General features: G+C 56.0%; 5 protein-coding genes across 5 annotated transcripts; 4 read left to right on the top strand and 1 right to left on the bottom strand.

Moving 5' to 3' along the window:
• Nucleotides 1-625: 625 nt before the first annotated feature.
• Nucleotides 626-2261, top strand: BDP81DRAFT_473834 (uncharacterized protein; the record flags this gene model as incomplete). The annotated part of the gene is made up of 3 exons (XM_060594667.1): nucleotides 626-902; nucleotides 962-1593; nucleotides 1631-2261. The coding sequence occupies exons 2-3, from the start codon at nucleotides 968-970 to the stop codon at nucleotides 2259-2261; spliced, it is 1257 nt and encodes a 418-aa protein (XP_060442296.1). The 5' UTR covers nucleotides 626-902; nucleotides 962-967.
• A 624-nt stretch (nucleotides 2262-2885) lies between these two features.
• Nucleotides 2886-3533, bottom strand: BDP81DRAFT_69817 (uncharacterized protein). The gene is made up of 3 exons (XM_060596171.1): nucleotides 3318-3533; nucleotides 2967-3095; nucleotides 2886-2910 (listed from the first exon to the last, which is right to left on the bottom strand). The coding sequence occupies exons 1-2, from the start codon at nucleotides 3446-3448 to the stop codon at nucleotides 3011-3013; spliced, it is 216 nt and encodes a 71-aa protein (XP_060442295.1). The 5' UTR covers nucleotides 3449-3533; the 3' UTR covers nucleotides 2886-2910; nucleotides 2967-3010.
• Nucleotides 3534-8169: 4636 nt separating this feature from the next.
• BDP81DRAFT_69763 (uncharacterized protein) lies at nucleotides 8170-9830 on the top strand. Its single transcript, XM_060596170.1, has 2 exons — nucleotides 8170-8721; nucleotides 8776-9830. Exons 1-2 carry the CDS (start codon nucleotides 8670-8672, stop codon nucleotides 9777-9779), a joined length of 1056 nt encoding a protein of 351 aa, XP_060442294.1. The 5' UTR covers nucleotides 8170-8669; the 3' UTR covers nucleotides 9780-9830.
• A 471-nt stretch (nucleotides 9831-10301) lies between these two features.
• Nucleotides 10302-11720, top strand: BDP81DRAFT_325946 (velvet factor-domain-containing protein; the record flags this gene model as incomplete). The annotated part of the gene is made up of 1 exon (XM_060585023.1): nucleotides 10302-11720. A coding segment is annotated over one exon (1419 nt), but the record flags the coding sequence as incomplete, so codon positions are not given.
• Nucleotides 11721-14185: 2465 nt separating this feature from the next.
• On the top strand, nucleotides 14186-15938 carry BDP81DRAFT_434265 (DNA photolyase; the record flags this gene model as incomplete). The annotated part of the gene is made up of 2 exons (XM_060590949.1): nucleotides 14186-15668; nucleotides 15772-15938. One exon carries the CDS (start codon nucleotides 14186-14188, stop codon nucleotides 15611-15613), a length of 1428 nt encoding a protein of 475 aa, XP_060442292.1. The 3' UTR covers nucleotides 15614-15668; nucleotides 15772-15938.
• Between the last annotated feature and the right edge of the window lie 196 nt (nucleotides 15939-16134).

The following is a 16134-nucleotide window of genomic DNA, read 5'->3' as shown; positions in this document are numbered from 1 at the left end:
GTGGCCCATTTTCCCCGACCGTACTCATGTTTCTTCACTCTACAGATATTTAACCAAAAAGAAACAACTTATTCAATTTGACGCAAAGAAAAATTCAATTCCATCCATACAACGGCACAGCAAAAGAGTTCACCCCCCCGGTGCTGAACTGGGGGCTACATCTCTGGTGCACTTGCTGGGACTCGAACTCGGGTAGGGTACTCTCGCTAAGCCTGTCGTCGAGTAGGCTGGTTGGCATAAATTGATTGTTGACCATTAACTATTCCACCACCACGCCACAGTTTGACCTGACCCCCGGCCTAGAGGGCGCCTGCTGTGCTGGTGACAGGAATGGAATTGACCTGACCTATAGAGGCTTCACCTGTGGCGTCTACGAACCTTGAGGCATCAGACGAGGCTGCGTGACCCGGGGAACCAAGTTGGAAGGTGCGTGGTGCCTCCTTCCTGCCTCACCTCCACCACGTGCCCAGGCGGTGACCCGTCTACTAGTGGACCTCTCAGTCGCTTGCCGTTCATCCAGCTCACAGGTGAACCTAGGGTGGTACTGAAATTGAATATCTGACTGAATAATATGGTTTCCACGGCGACGAAAGAAAAAGTAATGTTATGAAAGATGTAATTTTGCAATTTTAGGAGGCAGGTATGTATGTATATTCTTTCGAAAAAGGTCCACTTGGCGAATACGTACTTAGCGTGAGGAAAGACCGCCACATTCAGACCTCTCCTTCTACCTTTCCACCTTCCTCTTCCCACCGTCTCATTTCGATTTTTCTCCTACTCGCTACCTACCTTCTCCTCTTTCACCTTCCACAAATCCCACCTTTCCCCATCCCAAATTCCTTCATCCACGATCCACACTCTCCAATTGACACAAAACACCAGCTTTGTTTTGTCAAGTGAAGGTAAGTACAACTCATACGATTCATTCAGTATTGAGTACTAATTCTCATCGTCTTACTAGTCAATCATGGAGCCTAAAGACGCGCCTCGGCGCGCAAACAAACGAGATCGCTCTCGAACAAACAGTCCTCGCGACACCAAGCGAGCCCGGCAATCATCGACTCCGGCCAAACCCGTGTTTGGCCGACTCCAAGTTACCGCTGATACCGATGGCATCAGCCAAGTCACCAGCCATCGCCCTGGCCAGGCAGTCGTCGACTTGATAGCGGACGATGTGTTCGCCTTACACGGGCCACGAGAGCAGGCCCACGAAATGCTCGACAAGATTATGAAGCACAGCAATGGTTCTGTCTTCACTGCCGTGTACCGTTTTGAGCCAGGCCCTCAAGCATCGCGGGATGACAAGAACACTGGTCATGCTTCAGCTGTAGCCCCCGATCTGTCCGGCTCTCCTCCTCCCCTTCTTTCTCACTCTACCGAGGGATTTTTCAGCAGCCCGTTATCCATAAAACTCAAACATGGAACGGGCCTTGATTCGAGCGGCACTACTGACCAACAGACCGGTGGCCTGTTTGAAGGTCGCCGCAATGACCGCGAGGTGGCTAAGCAAGAGGCTACTATGCCGTCCACTAGCAACGGTCAAGCCCAGCGACCCACCACTGACGGACAGGAAGATGATATGCTATCCCCAGAGTCCTCAAAAACAATGGCTCTTGTCTCTTTAAGCCAGCTTTACTCCCAGTCGCCGCCAGGGATTCAAGAAGGCACCAGACCCCGACTCTCACCTGAAATTCAAAGATCTGGACTTTGACTCCAGAGACTTTGAGTTCTTGAAGAGGGATCAAGATTGCGCTGATGTGGTTTGTGGCAGTTGCTCGGGCAAAGGCCACCATTTCCTGGATTGCGTTTGGCCTGATGCTCGAGGCGATTTGGTGGGCTGTCCATTCTGCAACACCAAGGAGCACGTCATGGACAACTGCCCGCAGCAGCCGACACTCAACGATTTTGAATGGACTCACATCCTCGTCTTCCGTCGAGCCAACAAGCCGTTGCTTAGAACCACGCGCAGCTGGTACCATTATGCCGAACTTGCCAACCGCTACGCCACAGGTGCTGCTGTTCATGGTACAATGGATGCGCATGAATGGAACTATCTACTGTCCAAGGGATTCACATGGACCAGATCCTTTAGCCAGAATCTGGTCAAGTCTAGCAACTTGTCGCGTGGCCCCTGGCTCCGTTATAACTACAAAAACGACAGCGCCGCTCAGTGCGAGTTGAAGCGTGACCCGGAAACGATGAACCACTCCGTCGTGTTTTCAAACGATCGTCTGAAGGACGAGCGGTTCATCCCCCGCTAAGGTCAACTGAGACGGTGTCTTGAGACCGGGGCCCAGTGGTCTATGCGATCACAAAAACTCATCCGGTGGGCGAGCGGTTGAATTCCTGTCGAGGTCGACCAAGACAGTATTTAAGGCCAGGATCCAGTGATCCACACGACCTCACTCGAGGGAATAGTTTGAGGTATATGTCGATAGGATAGGAACGTAGGAATAATAATATTAATGAAATTGTGTCCATTATCATTTGAATGTCTACTTCATGCTGTGAACTGCTGCTGATGCTGTCTCGTCGTACTCGGATAAGTATTGTTACTGTAGCTCAAAGAAGCCGGGCTCGTAGGTAAATAGTACTGTTTTGTCTTCACTGTCATCATCGAACGTGGTCCAGTGGTTAACCACTAGAGGCTAACTAATATACAGCCTCTAAGCCTCCCATGTTCAAGCCATGATATGATTCTCTTTTTTTATTGTTTGTACTTAGTAGTATATCTGAATATTGACGACTGTGAGCAAGAATCGAAGGCCTCAGTGCGGATACGGCCGGTCCCAGTCGTCACTTTACATGACTCATAGATGCCCGTTTCGTCCATCATCGATTGCTGTACTTGAAGATTCATGCTTTTCCACGCGCCTTGATAGTGAATGGTAGGTTGGTGCGACAGCGGCGCTGGCTGTCTCTCAGCAATAAAAGTCTCATGAGGAAGAAAGACGAGCATGCGGTACCTTGTCAACGCAGGGGATCAAGCAATGATCACGGTATGATATAACTAGGTCAAACCAAAACATCCACGTCCACGAATACCTTGTTTGACCTTGACGGGTAACGTAGCAAGTTTCATTCTGTTTCTACGACTACGATGACTATCAGCTCTTTCTTCCGCTTCTTGAATATTTCTCGAGAATGCACATATAGTAGAAAGGTAGGCAAAGAAGAGCAACTGTAAAGATGAAGGTAGGTCCGTAAGGTCGGTATTGAGCGCCAAATCATTGCGCCACCCACTTGGGGGCATTGGAGACAACACAAATGATCCCAATGCCATCTAGACCTTATGGAACTAAGTTTGAAAGACTCACCTCACCTCACTGAGGCGACGGTCATCATCGTGGACGATTGGGAGACGGCAAGTCTGCGCCTGGGCACTGCCGGGCAATGACGGTATACGACCAAGCAAAGATGACCACTCGCTCATCAAAAGCACGGCCATATCATCCCAACTTCTTCACCCAGAGGCCATCGACCAGCTTGACGTGACGCATGCCGCACAGATGAATGCAATGTCTCAGGAGACGTTCCAGAACAATTCTGCACCTCCTTGCATGTGTCCGCAATCAAAGACTGCCACGCGACAGTGCCCTACCATGATTCATTTCAAATGTCAGGAGCTCGCAAGGGTGCAATGCGGAGGACAACCGCCAGCCAAATTGCAATGAATTCGGTCATGTCGAGTCTGCTCATTGGACGGCGACGGTCCATTGATAACCCAGTTCTTCAGGTGTGCGCCGTGACAGAAAGCGGCATCACAGCCCGTCACCTTGGGCGCTAGGAGAAACGGCTGCAGGTCGAGGCTTCCGCGGCCACACACTGCTTTCGAGGACGCCGGCCGGAGTCCGTGATCTCGTGGTTCACGCCGTTCCGTGAGACGGCGACTGATGGCGGTAGTTGGAGATTGCGGTGCAGCATCCCGGCCTCGCCTGTGGCACCCACCACCGGCATTGACGAATTCCATGATGCGTAGATGGCGACGCAAGGCACGCAGATAACCAGCGGCGCCTCGCTGACCTGTTGTGGTCCTCTTTGCGGTGGAGGGTAGGATGCAGAGTCGGTGATTGGTGGCGGCTGCGTTGTTGGAAGCGGGCATTTTGTCGTTGTAAGGAAATGCGTGCGTTGGCAGGGCCCTGGTCAGGACCCGAGCGACTGTCACCGGACAGTGCAAAGATGAGATGCGGAAATGAGCCACGACAGGACCGAGGTACGAGAGGTCGGAGCCTTCCCGCTCGTCTTGGTGTAAGCGGGCTATTGTTTGCTGCAGCCTAAGCAGATGTGACTGGCGGTTCGTATCAGGCACCCAAGGTACCGCCAGGCTGGTACGTTCGTTGCCGTGTTTTCTCATCGTCGTCGACGACGGCGAGCGAGGCCGACTTCAAAGGAAAGATGGGGTTCGAGACACTGCTCCATTGCAACGGCCGTAGCTTTACTGTGTTGATGCCTCGAGGCATAGTTGATTGAATCGACGCCGTCGTTGGAAGTAAGTGCTGGCCCGAAACGGCAAGGCTTACACAGTAGTGTCTGGCGAGTGGAAAAAAACACCACCAGCGTATGGACCGAGCGTCACTGTCAGAGCTAGATTGGCGGGATGACGGACCCGTCGTTTAACCCGTTCTTAGCGGAGGAAAGCCCTGTGGCGTCGCTGCTGAACTCCGTACTTCGAACCCATGCGAGAAGTTGAACACAATCACCAACAGCTGAGAACCAACAAGAGTGGGGTTTGACGGTTAGTGAGAAAGCGTGTGTGTGGGGACGACGACATCGAGTGCGAACAGCAACAGGGGGCGTGGATATATCCGGAAATGACCCCACAATGGAACGAGTCTGATCTCGACTCTCGTCTGCCAAGAGGAACGGCAAGATACGCGAGCAGCCAACAGCTGGCGTAGACTGTCGCGCGCTGTGTCCGTACGAATATGAATAAATGGTTGTTGGCTTGGCTCGCTTGTCTTGAATCGGGTGTGGTCGTCACATGCCCATTGTTGGCCGCCACATGGACACTTCATCGAGTCCATCTGGCATCATCCAAATCGTGCACCCGGGGGACAGCCCTGCATTCGATAGAGGTTGATTTGACGGCAGCTGTACTTGAACGGCCAGCACAGAGGCATCTCACTGCAATCGCCCGCGGTTGGCGATGGGAACCGTCGACTCGGTAGGCGGACGCGGGTGAGAGGTGACCGGCAGGTAGTGGAATGCAGCAGCGCCACTAGAGAAACGTCAGAGAACGGAAAACGAATTGCAAAGGACTGGTCTTGTCTCACCGGCCGGCCGTGTCGACGCCGATTGGCGATACTCATTGACAACCGAGACCACCGTCTAAAAGACATGCATCCGAACATGTGGCCCGAAATCCAGGTACTCCGTACCGGGCTCGCCCTTCTGGAGATGGGCACGATATGCTGAACTTTATCCAACTCGATTTGCTGCCACCCACCCCGGTCGCACCCCGGTCGCACCCCGGGCGTGCGGCCCTTGCCTTGACAAGCAAACACGAACCCGGATTCAGCGTCACATATCTGCTGGGCGGCGCCCAAAGCTGTAGAGCTGCAAATAACGGCCCCGTCGATTGGTTCGTCCTTTGAATCAGTTGATTGGTCTGTAGCATCGTGTGTCCCCAGCCACACGTGGAGGTGCACCAAAATCACAGAGACGTGACAGACTCGCTGCCCGGAGGCCTACACAATCAAGTCAATCACAGTGCAAGAGAGGGAGATTCTCCCAGCAGCCGCAATGTCGGTTCCGGGTGGCTGCCGGTGCCCGCCACGGCGCGTCGGTTTGACGACGGAATGCTTTGTTGCATGCGGCGGCTGCATGCTGGACAATGATTGACCCGAGAACAATCCAAAGGAGCCTCGGCCGGTGGTCTCGAAGGAAATGCACAAAAGACGGCGTACGCTGACATCAGCCCATGGACTGGTCCCTGGTGGCTAGTTGATTGCGACTTGATTGCCTCGTGTTAGTAATGAACGCTGGTGTCGGCACGGAGCAAGACGCCGTCAAAAGAGCCGGCAGAAGATCATTACCAATGGGTGATGAAGTCGAGCACCATCAACATGCCGACGGAAGGAATTGAGGAATACAGGGGAACGTGGGCTATTCGCCGATCGGGTGAGCAAGCGGCGCGGGTGAATGCCTCGATTGAGAAGCGTGTTTACTGGATGGCCGGAGGACGTTGAGAACTGGGGGCGACAAAGTGACGGACGGAGGGCGAGCATGATGAGTGGGATCTCCGAGACGATGCACACCAGGAGGGCAGAAGGAGCGGGCCGGGCTGGGACGAAAGCCCCCGTCCTCCGGTGCAAAGGTGGTCCCCAGAATATGTCTGATTCGAACTGCCTCGGCGGGCATCTCGAATAGTACTTGGTATGTATGGGCCGGAGGTAGTCTCAGGCCGGGGTGGTTTGCGATCGTGGACGAGACTCGCTCGCGTGGCACAGCACAGGCAGCGAGGCAGCGAGCGGGCTGCGGCGGATACAGAGAAAGCGACGAGAAGCTGAGCAGGATCTCGATCTCCACACAGTCTGGCCGAGGGATATGAGCGAGTGCGAGGCCTGAAAGCAAAATGTCAGCAAGCAACCATGCACGTTGGGACACAGAGTGGCCCGTAGGATACAGACTACAGAGTAGAGTCTCGCCCGAGGCTCAGTCAGCTGAGGGGCATCAGCAAGGCGGCGCAGTGGAGGCCGCAAGCTCAGCGTGCCTGTGAGGGCGGCCGAATTGTATTCCAGAAGCGTACGAGTATGTCTGAGTGATGGAGTTGTGGACGTGTGGTGCAGGAACTTGGGAAGAGGGAGGGAGCAAGATTGAGTGGGCTGGCTGGGATGGTGAGGTGAACCGCAAACCCCGGTTCTAATCTCGTTGCAGCAGTAAGGACCCAAGTTCCAACAGAGGCAGGTCCCCCCCCCGGCCGTTGCAGATGCTGAGTCTGTCACTTTCCTCCAGCCAGGTACTTGGCCTGCATCGTGCCCGCCGTTGGCAGCACCGTCGAAGCCTCGAGAGATTCTGTCATTGTGCGTGCAGTGAGAGAGCTGCCACCAGAGGTTAACGTACCCGCCATTACCTCTAAACGACTAAACGTCAGCACTCCATCGACGACCTCACAACTAGAGGCGTCAGTCGGGCGCTCGTAGCTTCAACACTAGGATAGCGCGGAAAGGGAGTGTAGGCATGGCCCCTGGCGCCAATCGTCGGCCGCTAGGTATGGATGCACCCGTCGTTTAGCGGGCCCAAGGCGCGATTACGTCCCCGCAAACTTCCAGGTTGACGAGATATTGTTGATTTCGCTGTTCATGCTTTTTACAAGCACCGTCGGCGACATATCTCGCAGCCAAACCGTCCTTCAGACTCATGGTGCTAGTGGAATGCAAGGTAAATGTAGACGTGTGGCGATTCCGGAACTCGCTCCTGCCGGTCCTGGTCCTGGTCCAGGTCCAGGTCCAGGTTCCAGGGGCTCCAGGGCGAGGTGGTCCCCTTCCTGGGCCGTTGGACTGACACTCGATACAAATACAGAGGCTGTCGGCAAGATATCGCAGCGTCGGGGGAATGTTCAAAGTCAACGAGTTTGCGACTGGCGGTTGGGACCAGGGCTCCCTTTCCCCCCCTCTCTCTCTCTCTCACTCGTCGAGTCTTGTCCCTCGCGGGTTTAAGGCGTGCATGGTCGGGTTGCATTGTCCAAGGCTCCCCGGCACACCCAAGTCCCAAGTTGCAGTTCCGACGAGACGTCCAACGCCGTCTGATTCGTTGAGTCTGTCCACTCTGCTCGACTGGGCGCAGGAGCCTCGCATGCGCAGTTCTGCACGCCAATGGAGCCCTTGCTTTTGTACTGTACTGTATCCGTATAATCGTCCGGAGTGCTGCTGCGTGAGCTGGGTATGTTGCACAACGCTCGCTGCGATGCCTCCGATGGCTGCAATGCATTGTTATGAGAAAAGTGCACCAAGGACCGAGGACTGGTCACCTCACCTCAGGCAGGCACCAGTCAGTACGTACAGTACGGAGTAGTCATCAGTGAGGTACGTACGATACGTATCCGTACTCTGTGCCTTCCCCACACGCCTCATTCCAAAGTTGGATAGGTATTCCTTCCTCAAGTTCCTCCAGCTTTCTCCTCTTCTTTGATCCAATCAGACCCGTTCATCCAATGACTTGTCCGATGACCCGTCCAATGACCTGCCCGTCCAATGCTTCAGGAAATAGTACGTACCCTTTCCCCTCGACTGTGTCTCTTCACTGCCAACTCCGTACCGACTCCTCAACCCAACTTCATCCAAGTTGCATTCTAAGCTTCGTTCCCATGCACCCGTCTCTCTTTTTCCCAACTGGACGGAGGACGAGTGCGATGCGGCACCCTCTCAAATCCCCACAACCGACCATTCACCGGCCAGAGTCTCGACAGTCGATAGCCACCGTCCCGGATTCCCCCAGCCGTCCGCCAATGTCGCCTCCTGTCTTGCGGCTATCCCTGGTCGAACCCATGATCCCGGTCCTTGTCCTGGTCGCCGGACTGGAACCGCATCCTCGTCCAACTCTTGGCCCTGGCTCGCCAGAGCTAGGGTCCCCCCCTAAGCCCATCCGTTTCCGCGCCGCCTACGGATACCTACCTACCAGACCACCCCATCGATACCTTTCTGTGCTGCTCGCCCAAATCTTCCAAACGAATGCTCTCCCTCCCATCCGTTGGTCTCTCGTCCCTTTTACAGCCAAATCTGCGTACGATATCCATACTTTGTACTCTGCTGGATAGTACTGATCACTTTTGCACAGTGACCGAGAAAAACGTCTCGAATCCTTTTCGGCCATCATCCACTGATCCAGTCTGGTATTCGCTTACCATTCTCTCGCCCTTCGCGTCCAACAAGTCGCAAGGCCCCAATTTCTCTCCCCCATCCATCACATTGTCCGACGTGGGGCCTGATCCTGGTCTCTCCTCGACAGGACAAGACAAGACAACACTGCACCTGGTGTTTTGCGGATGCCGCGTGCTGATGCTGGTCGGCCCTGATCCTCGCTCGTCTTTTGCTCTTTTCCTCTTCCTCTCCTCCTCTCTCTCTTCCTTCTTCGCCTTTCCTCCTGAGCCAAAACCATCGTACCTTCACAGCGGTGCGTTTCGCCAGACGGGCAGAGCGAACAGGGAACCTAGACTCCCATCCCAGCAGTGTGCAGATACTGTACAGCCTCTCGGCTCCGTTATCCACCCCTTCTCTGGCACCGCAAATCGACTCCTGCAACTGCGGATTGGCCCTGTTGAGTTGTCCGCAGCTTCATATACATACCTGCCAGCAACCCCCCACCACCCACCGTCGCCTTGCCTTCTTCTTCCCTTCACCATACCTGTGCCTCGCTCTGGTCGCACTCCCAACACCGCACACCCTCCCACGCCTACGCCTACGCCTATCCGACACTGGCCTGATCCGACCGCCAACGTTTACTCACACATCACCATTTCATCCGTCTCGCATGCCAGACGACAACATAGTCGACGCCATTCTGTCTCGAACCTCAATCGTCCCGCTGATCGTTCCTCCCGGTTTCTGGGTGCTCCCATCAGACTAAGTTCGCTGGTGCCAACCTCGACAAGGATCTTCCCGGCTCACTTCTATTCACGCCGACACACCTGGCCGCTCCGATCCATCAAGCAAAAGCCCGCACTTTGTTTGTCGCCGACAACGATTAGACCGTGTCTCAACCGCGCGCCTTCGACCAGTGGTCTGGACAGCGAAAAAGGAAAGGGAACGAGGCGTCTCTGTTCTGTTACGAGGATTGTGTAGAGACGTTTGCCCACGTTCGTCCGCCAAGCAGCGAAGCGCCATTGGGCAAGACAGCGGACAAAAGAGCCCCTCTCTGCTACCGCCCGTCTCTCGGTTCATCTTCAGCATCCAGCACCTCTCAACCTTTGTTTCTTCCCGGGAGCTCCCAATGGGCGTGGTCTGACTTGCATCATCCAACGCCGTTTTTTTTCCATCTGAGAATCTTCAATCAAATCAGAACCAGGCCAGCTGACACGCGCCGATCGTGCTGAGCGCATCCGGAGCTGAAAGTCTCTCCCTCTCCCGCGCTCGACTTGGCCAAGGGCTGAGTACGGATCTGGAGACCTCTCCACATACAGTGAGTTCGCTCCGGCCGCCACACCCCCGAGCCGAGAACGTGGAAGGGTGGCCTCGCGCCGGAACGAGCATTGGTGCTAATAAGGGCAGCGTACTCTCAGGAGCATCACACAGATCGTGTTAGCCGTCCTTTCTCTCCGTCTTCACACAGCGGAATCCATCATTCATCATCCAGTTGAAGCACACACTATGGCTCAAAGACACAACTCATGGGCGCCTTCGCCCTCGTCGTACGGTCTACCTCGGCCAGCCATGGACGGACATTACGCCTACGAACCCGAACCAATGCCACTGCCACCTCCAATGCACTCAAATTCGCAACCGAGGCCCGTCGCGCAGCAGCAGCAGCACCCCGAATATCACCAAAACGACTACCATCAAGCACCCTACTACCGTACTGATTACCAGCATCAGCGCGAGTACCACCAACCCCCCTCGCCCAGCTACCATCAGCCACCGCAGTACCAACACTATCAACAGCCGCCGCCTCAACCGACACAGCTTACCGATCCGTACAGAGCAGCTCCCATGCCCCGCTATCCCCAGGAGTCGCCACGCGAATCACCGACACTGTCCGCGACCAAAGGTGAACCATATGACGAGTACCAGGCGGCAAGAGAAGCACACTACCTCAAGCGTAACCAGCCTCCACAGATGCCGCACATGTCGCAGGGTGCTCCGCGGGTGCTGAACGACAACTACCAAGGCGGAGGAAAAGTCGCCATTCCGTTCACGCCGCCCAGCCTCAGAATTCCCGCAGTGCGATCTGGATCCGCGATCCCGACGGCCGGAGCACCGTGGAGTGCCACGAGCCAGCATGAACGGGTCAAGATCGAGGATCTTTTGAGCGGCGGCAGCGAGGACCGAAGGATGCTTCAGCGCGTTCCGGAACCAGAAGTCAAGATAGTCCGAAACGAGTACGAAATCTTTTTCCGCCAACAACCCATGGCGGCCAGGTGCTGTGGCTACGGCGAAAGAGATAGAAGAGTCATTGATCCGCCGCCCATTGTCCAGTTGAGGATAAACAACCCTGACCTCACGCCCGACGAGCTGTACAATAAGATTCATCATCCCGCCTACGTCGTTCACTGCAGTATCTGGAACGTGGACGGAGAAACTGACGAGACCAACATGCCCAACGACGGCATGCGGCCAGGCAAGCGGATCATGGGCTCGCTGGTATCGTCGCCTTTTGTGGGCCAAGATGAAAACGGCAACGAAGGCTGCTTCTTCTGTTTCCCCGACATGTCGGTCCGCACACCGGGCAGCTTCCGCCTCAAATTTGTACTGGTTGTCGTCGATCCGACGCACATGGCAAGGAAAGCTCCCATCCGGTCAACCATCATGAGCGACATATTTGTTGTCTACAGCGCAAAGGATTTCCCGGGCATGCAGGCCAGCACACCTCTCACCAAGCGTCTCAAGGAGCAGGGATGTCTCATTTCCATCAAAAAGGGCAACGAAAAGTCTGGTGGGAAGAACGCTCGTCGCCAAGTAGACAGCGACGACGACGAAGACGAGGAAGACAACGGTGGTGGTGGCGGCGGCGGCGGCGGCGGCGGAACCTCGACAACTAGGCGCAAAAAGACAAGAAAGCAGCGGTGAACGAAAACCCCCACCCACTTGACACGGGACGGCAGCATAATGTAACACGGCGTTCGTTGGAGATTGGGACATCGGCGAATAGACGGCGGCGATGGTGTTTGAATTGGGAGTTCTCGTCGGGCTTGGGGCCGTTCTTCACGATAGAGGCGTACAAGAACGAGTGTGCAACACTTATTACACGCCGAAACCGTCTTTTTCGAGGCCAGGCGGTAATTCATCACGGCCTAGCAAAGCGAGAAATACCCGCTACGATGGTGTTTTTATGTTCATGTGTCTATCCCATTTGTTGCTTTATTTTCTTCTCGATTCACTCATCATTTCTTCGTATCTATATATACCCTTTGTGGAACTTTTATGGGTTATGATCATGGAGAGACGCGAGCTTGACACGGGTTCGACTCTCGAGGCCCCGGTTGCATCATTGGCGGGAAGGCAGTCTCTTGCTCTCTTCCATACGGGTATAGCTTTTTGCCGTGGCCTCGCTAGGTACCAGATGGATACAAAATTCAAAGTCGGGGCGCCGCCTTGTCGGACTCATTTCACATTGTTCAGTCACCAGTGACGCTGCGCTCAGCCGACACACGTCGGAGCGGTTTTCCATTCCAACATGATCTAACTGCACACCGCGAGCAAGGGAGTAGACACTCCTGTTTGGGAAACTTGTCGCAACGCATGGCCCATGGCCCCATTGCCACGGCTTTGGCGTCGATGGCGCCGACGATCCCTACCCGACAGCCGGGCCATCGTCGCGGGCGTTGCATTCCTCGGCTGGCGACACTAGAGTCTGAGGTTACACGGCCCGACACAGGGCGAAAGGCGAGCCGGGAAACATTTAGGGAGCAAAAAAATGGGTGAGGCCATCCGAGGTATGCGTCTTGTCTCTCCAGGGACTCTCTCTTTCCCTCGCGCGCACTCTACTCCGTACCGTGTGGCATGTGTCCCCCGCCGTCCTCGGGCCAGATTTTATTTTCTTTGGCATCCCCAGGGCCCGAGGTCCTCGTTCGTGCCGTCCCACTGGCGCACCGTCCATGATGCTCCCCTGGCCAAGCTCTGGCGATCTGCGGAACTGTGCGAGTCAGGGTTCATGGGTCTTTTTTTTCTTGTCCAAGTTTCGTGGGTCGTGGGCCGTTGAACCATTCACCAATGCAAGGTACGGATACACCGCAATTGGCTCTCTCCCCGCCGCCTCCCTGGTGCAGCGATTCGAGCATCGCGGTAGCCGCCGCCCATCATCCAAAATAAAGTTTCGGGAGGGGACGGGCGAAACGGGTGACGGGTGACGGGTGACGGGGTCACTGGGTCACCCATTCGTGCTGTTTAAGGTCCACGGTTCACGGTCCACGGAACGGGTATGCGCGCGCAATCTCCTAAAATTCTTGCGAGATTTACGGGATGCCTAGGTACGGATACACCAGGCGGGAACGATTTTCCCGTTCGGCGGGCTCCAGTGGTGCGCGGGTCTTGGTCCGGGCTTTTATTTCCCTCTTTCGTGGACACACCCCCAGTCCGATGCCTACTAAGTAGGTGCAGGTGTGAGGATACTTCAGGGGACTGAGACACCCGCAGAATTGTCTTTTGAATCGCTCGAGGGGGGAAAAATGTGTGGCGCTGTGGTTGCTCCAAAAGCTCGCGTGGCTTAGAGTCATTGACATCATTGATTTTTTTATGCTGTACTCCGTACTCCGCCAAATGTCTCACTCCGGATTATACTCTCCCAGTCGCGCTTCCTCACGCGACAAGTCTCCCTTTGCAACAGTGACATGCCAATTGGAACACTCTTCGCGGGTCGTTAGAGTTGAAGGTGGAAGAATCTCGTGATTTCGTGTTTTGCGTCACACAGCGTTGGTGACCGGGCCATTTCACTCGCCCCAGTATCTCTCAGACACATACCTCCCACTCACCCATTCACCCACCCCCACACAAACACGCTCACTCGCATTTCACAATGGCACCCGGCCCGCGCGTGATATACTGGTTCCGGACCGACCTCCGGCTCCACGACTCGCCCGCCCTTGCGGCAGCGCTCGCCCTCGAGCCGGCCGCCCTATGGCCCATCTTCACCTGGGATCCGCACTACGTGTACCGCGCCCGAGGCGGCCTGAACCGGTGGCAGTTTCTGTTTGTTTCCCCCCACGCCCCGGAGTGACGAGTAACGAGCAAAAAAACGACTTACACAAACTAGACTGGACTGCCAAAATGACCTCTCAGAGAGCATCACCAAGCTCAATCCAAAGTCCAAGCTCTTTGTGCTACGCGAGGGCCCGCAGACGTTGTTCCCCAAGCTCTTCAAGGCGTGGAAGGTGACGCACCTCGTTTTTGAAAAGGATACGGACGCTTACGGCCGCGAGCGGGACGACGTGGTCATCAAGGCCGCCCAGGATGCCGGGGTGGAGGTGATTATCAAGAGCGGGCGGACGCTGTGGGACAGTGACGCCGTGGTCGAGAAGCACGGCGGCAAGCCGACCATGTCCATGTCGCAGCTGCAGGCGGCCGGCGCCAAGGTCGGGCCCATTGCGAAGCCCATTGCCGCGCCCAAGTCGCTGCCGGACCCGGGTGAGATGCCGGTGGACTTTGAGCAGACGCCGCCCGAGACGAAGCCCGACTTCAACGCGGAAAACCGGACCGAGGGCGGGGATGCGGCGTACAAGAAGATTGCGGGGCCCAAGGGGGATTTCGCGATTGAGACAATGGAGGAGCTCGGGTTCCCGTCGGCGACGACGCCTCACAAGGGCGGAGAGACGAGGGCGCTGGCGATGCTCAAGGAGATTCTGGCCGACAAAAAGTACACGGCCACGTTTGAGAAGCCAAAGACGAGCCCCGCGGCGTTTGAGCCGCAGTCGACGACCTTTCTGTCGCCGTTTCTGCACTTTGGGGCGCTGTCGGTGCGCGAGTTCTACTGGAGGGTGCAGGACGTCGTGACAAAGTACGGCAAGGGGGCTTCCAAGGTGCCGGAGAGCTTGCTGGGGCAGCTGCTCTTCCGCGACATGTACTTTGCGGCGCACGCGGCACTGGGCTACCAGTTCACGCAGACCGCCAACAACCCCTACTGCCGCTTCATCCCGTGGCATTTGCCGTCCAAGGTCGACCACGAGACGGGCCTCGTGACGGGCGAGTACCACGTCGACTCGGCGGAGGCGGACGAGTGGTTCCGGCGGTGGAAGTACGGCGTGACGGGGTTCCCGTGGATCGACGCCCTGATGCGGCAGCTTCGCGAGGAGGGATGGATTCACCACCTGGGCCGCCACTCGGTCGCCTGCTTCCTAACGAGGGGCGGTTGCTACATTGACTGGGAGCGCGGCTGCGAAGTGTTCGAGGAGTGGCTGCTCGACCACGAGCCCGCCTGCAACGCCGGCAACTGGCAATGGCTGAGCTGCACGGCCTTCTTCTCGCAGTACTTTCGGTGCTACAGCCCCGTGTCGTTTGGGCAAAAATGGGACAAGCAGGGAGCCTTTGTGCGGCGATGGGTGCCGGAACTCAAGGACCTGGACGCCAAGTACATTTACGAGCCGTGGAAAGCACCGCTGCCGGACCAGAGAAAGGCCGGAGTCAGGGTGACGGGTCGTGGGGAGAAGCAGGAAAAGGGCGTGTACCCGAAGCCAATGTTCGACTTCAACGAGAGGAGGACGGCGTGTCTAGCGGCGATGAAACAGGCGTACGGTGTCGGTCTCCACGGGAATGACGACAAGGTGCGGGACGGCAGCTGGCGCGAGCTCTTTGCGGGCCAGGACACGGAGATGATGGACGAGTTTGAGAGCGACGACGGCGAGCACGCTGACCGCGGCGAGGACCACAAGACGGCGCGGCCCAAGGGAGACGAGATTACGCCGGCGAAGCGCGGTGCCGACGAAGGGAGTGCCGAGCAGCACGCCGAAAAGAAGAAGAAAAAGTCGTAGCCCGGCGTCGCCGTACGTCTAACTGCAGGTTTGATGAGAAGTGATGTGAATGGTTCTGTAGCGGTCATAATGTCAGTATAGTCGCTACGACGATCTAGGCGGTGGATAGTAAACTTCAGGTTGTTGACTGCAACAAGACAAAGCTGTTTGTGACCTGCCTGCTAGCAAATGAGAAAGATAATTTTGCCATGTTTATGACCGCTCTGCATCATGAAGCGACCAGGGGGGTTCGATTAAAGTTGTAGATAAAACCACAACGCTGTAATACGTGTGGTTGAGTGTTCCCCGGGAAAGTCAAGGTCAGTAATACGCCGCTGCGTAAAACACGCTGGAGGTGACGTCGCACCCCGGTCCTTGGCTTGGCGCACGGCCCCAGACAGCGGGGCACAACAGCCAGATCTGGAAACCGCGACCAATCAGCAGCCACGGTTTGTGGAGGCAGCCAACTTCAAGGCAGGAGCACCAATTGCAGCTTCCCGTTGCTCCCTCCGCCCTGACGTTGTACCTTCCCGATTAGTGTC

This window comes from Colletotrichum phormii (genome assembly GCF_030913505.1).
Source record: "Colletotrichum phormii strain CBS 102054 chromosome Unknown BDP81scaffold_17, whole genome shotgun sequence".
Lineage (NCBI taxonomy): Eukaryota > Fungi > Ascomycota > Sordariomycetes > Glomerellales > Glomerellaceae > Colletotrichum > Colletotrichum phormii.
This window is presented reverse-complemented; position numbering and strand designations above follow the sequence as displayed.

What these genes read in the sequence shown, in the direction of transcription:
- BDP81DRAFT_69817 (XM_060596171.1), bottom strand. Translation starts at nt 3,448, where the DNA reads ATGGCCGTGCTTTTGATGAGCGAGTGGTCATCTTTGCTTGGTCGTATA. An exon ending in CGTCGCCTCAGTGAGGTGAG is followed by an intron (nt 3,096 to 3,317) that starts GTGAGTCTTTCA and finishes TAGTCATCGTAG; the next exon opens with TCGTAGAAACAGAATGAAAC.
- BDP81DRAFT_69763 (XM_060596170.1), top strand. Translation starts at nt 8,670, where the DNA reads ATGCTCTCCCTCCCATCCGTTGGTCTCTCGTCCCTTTTACAGCCAAAT. An exon ending in CCTTTTACAGCCAAATCTGC is followed by an intron (nt 8,722 to 8,775) that starts GTACGATATCCA and finishes ACTTTTGCACAG; the next exon opens with TGACCGAGAAAAACGTCTCG.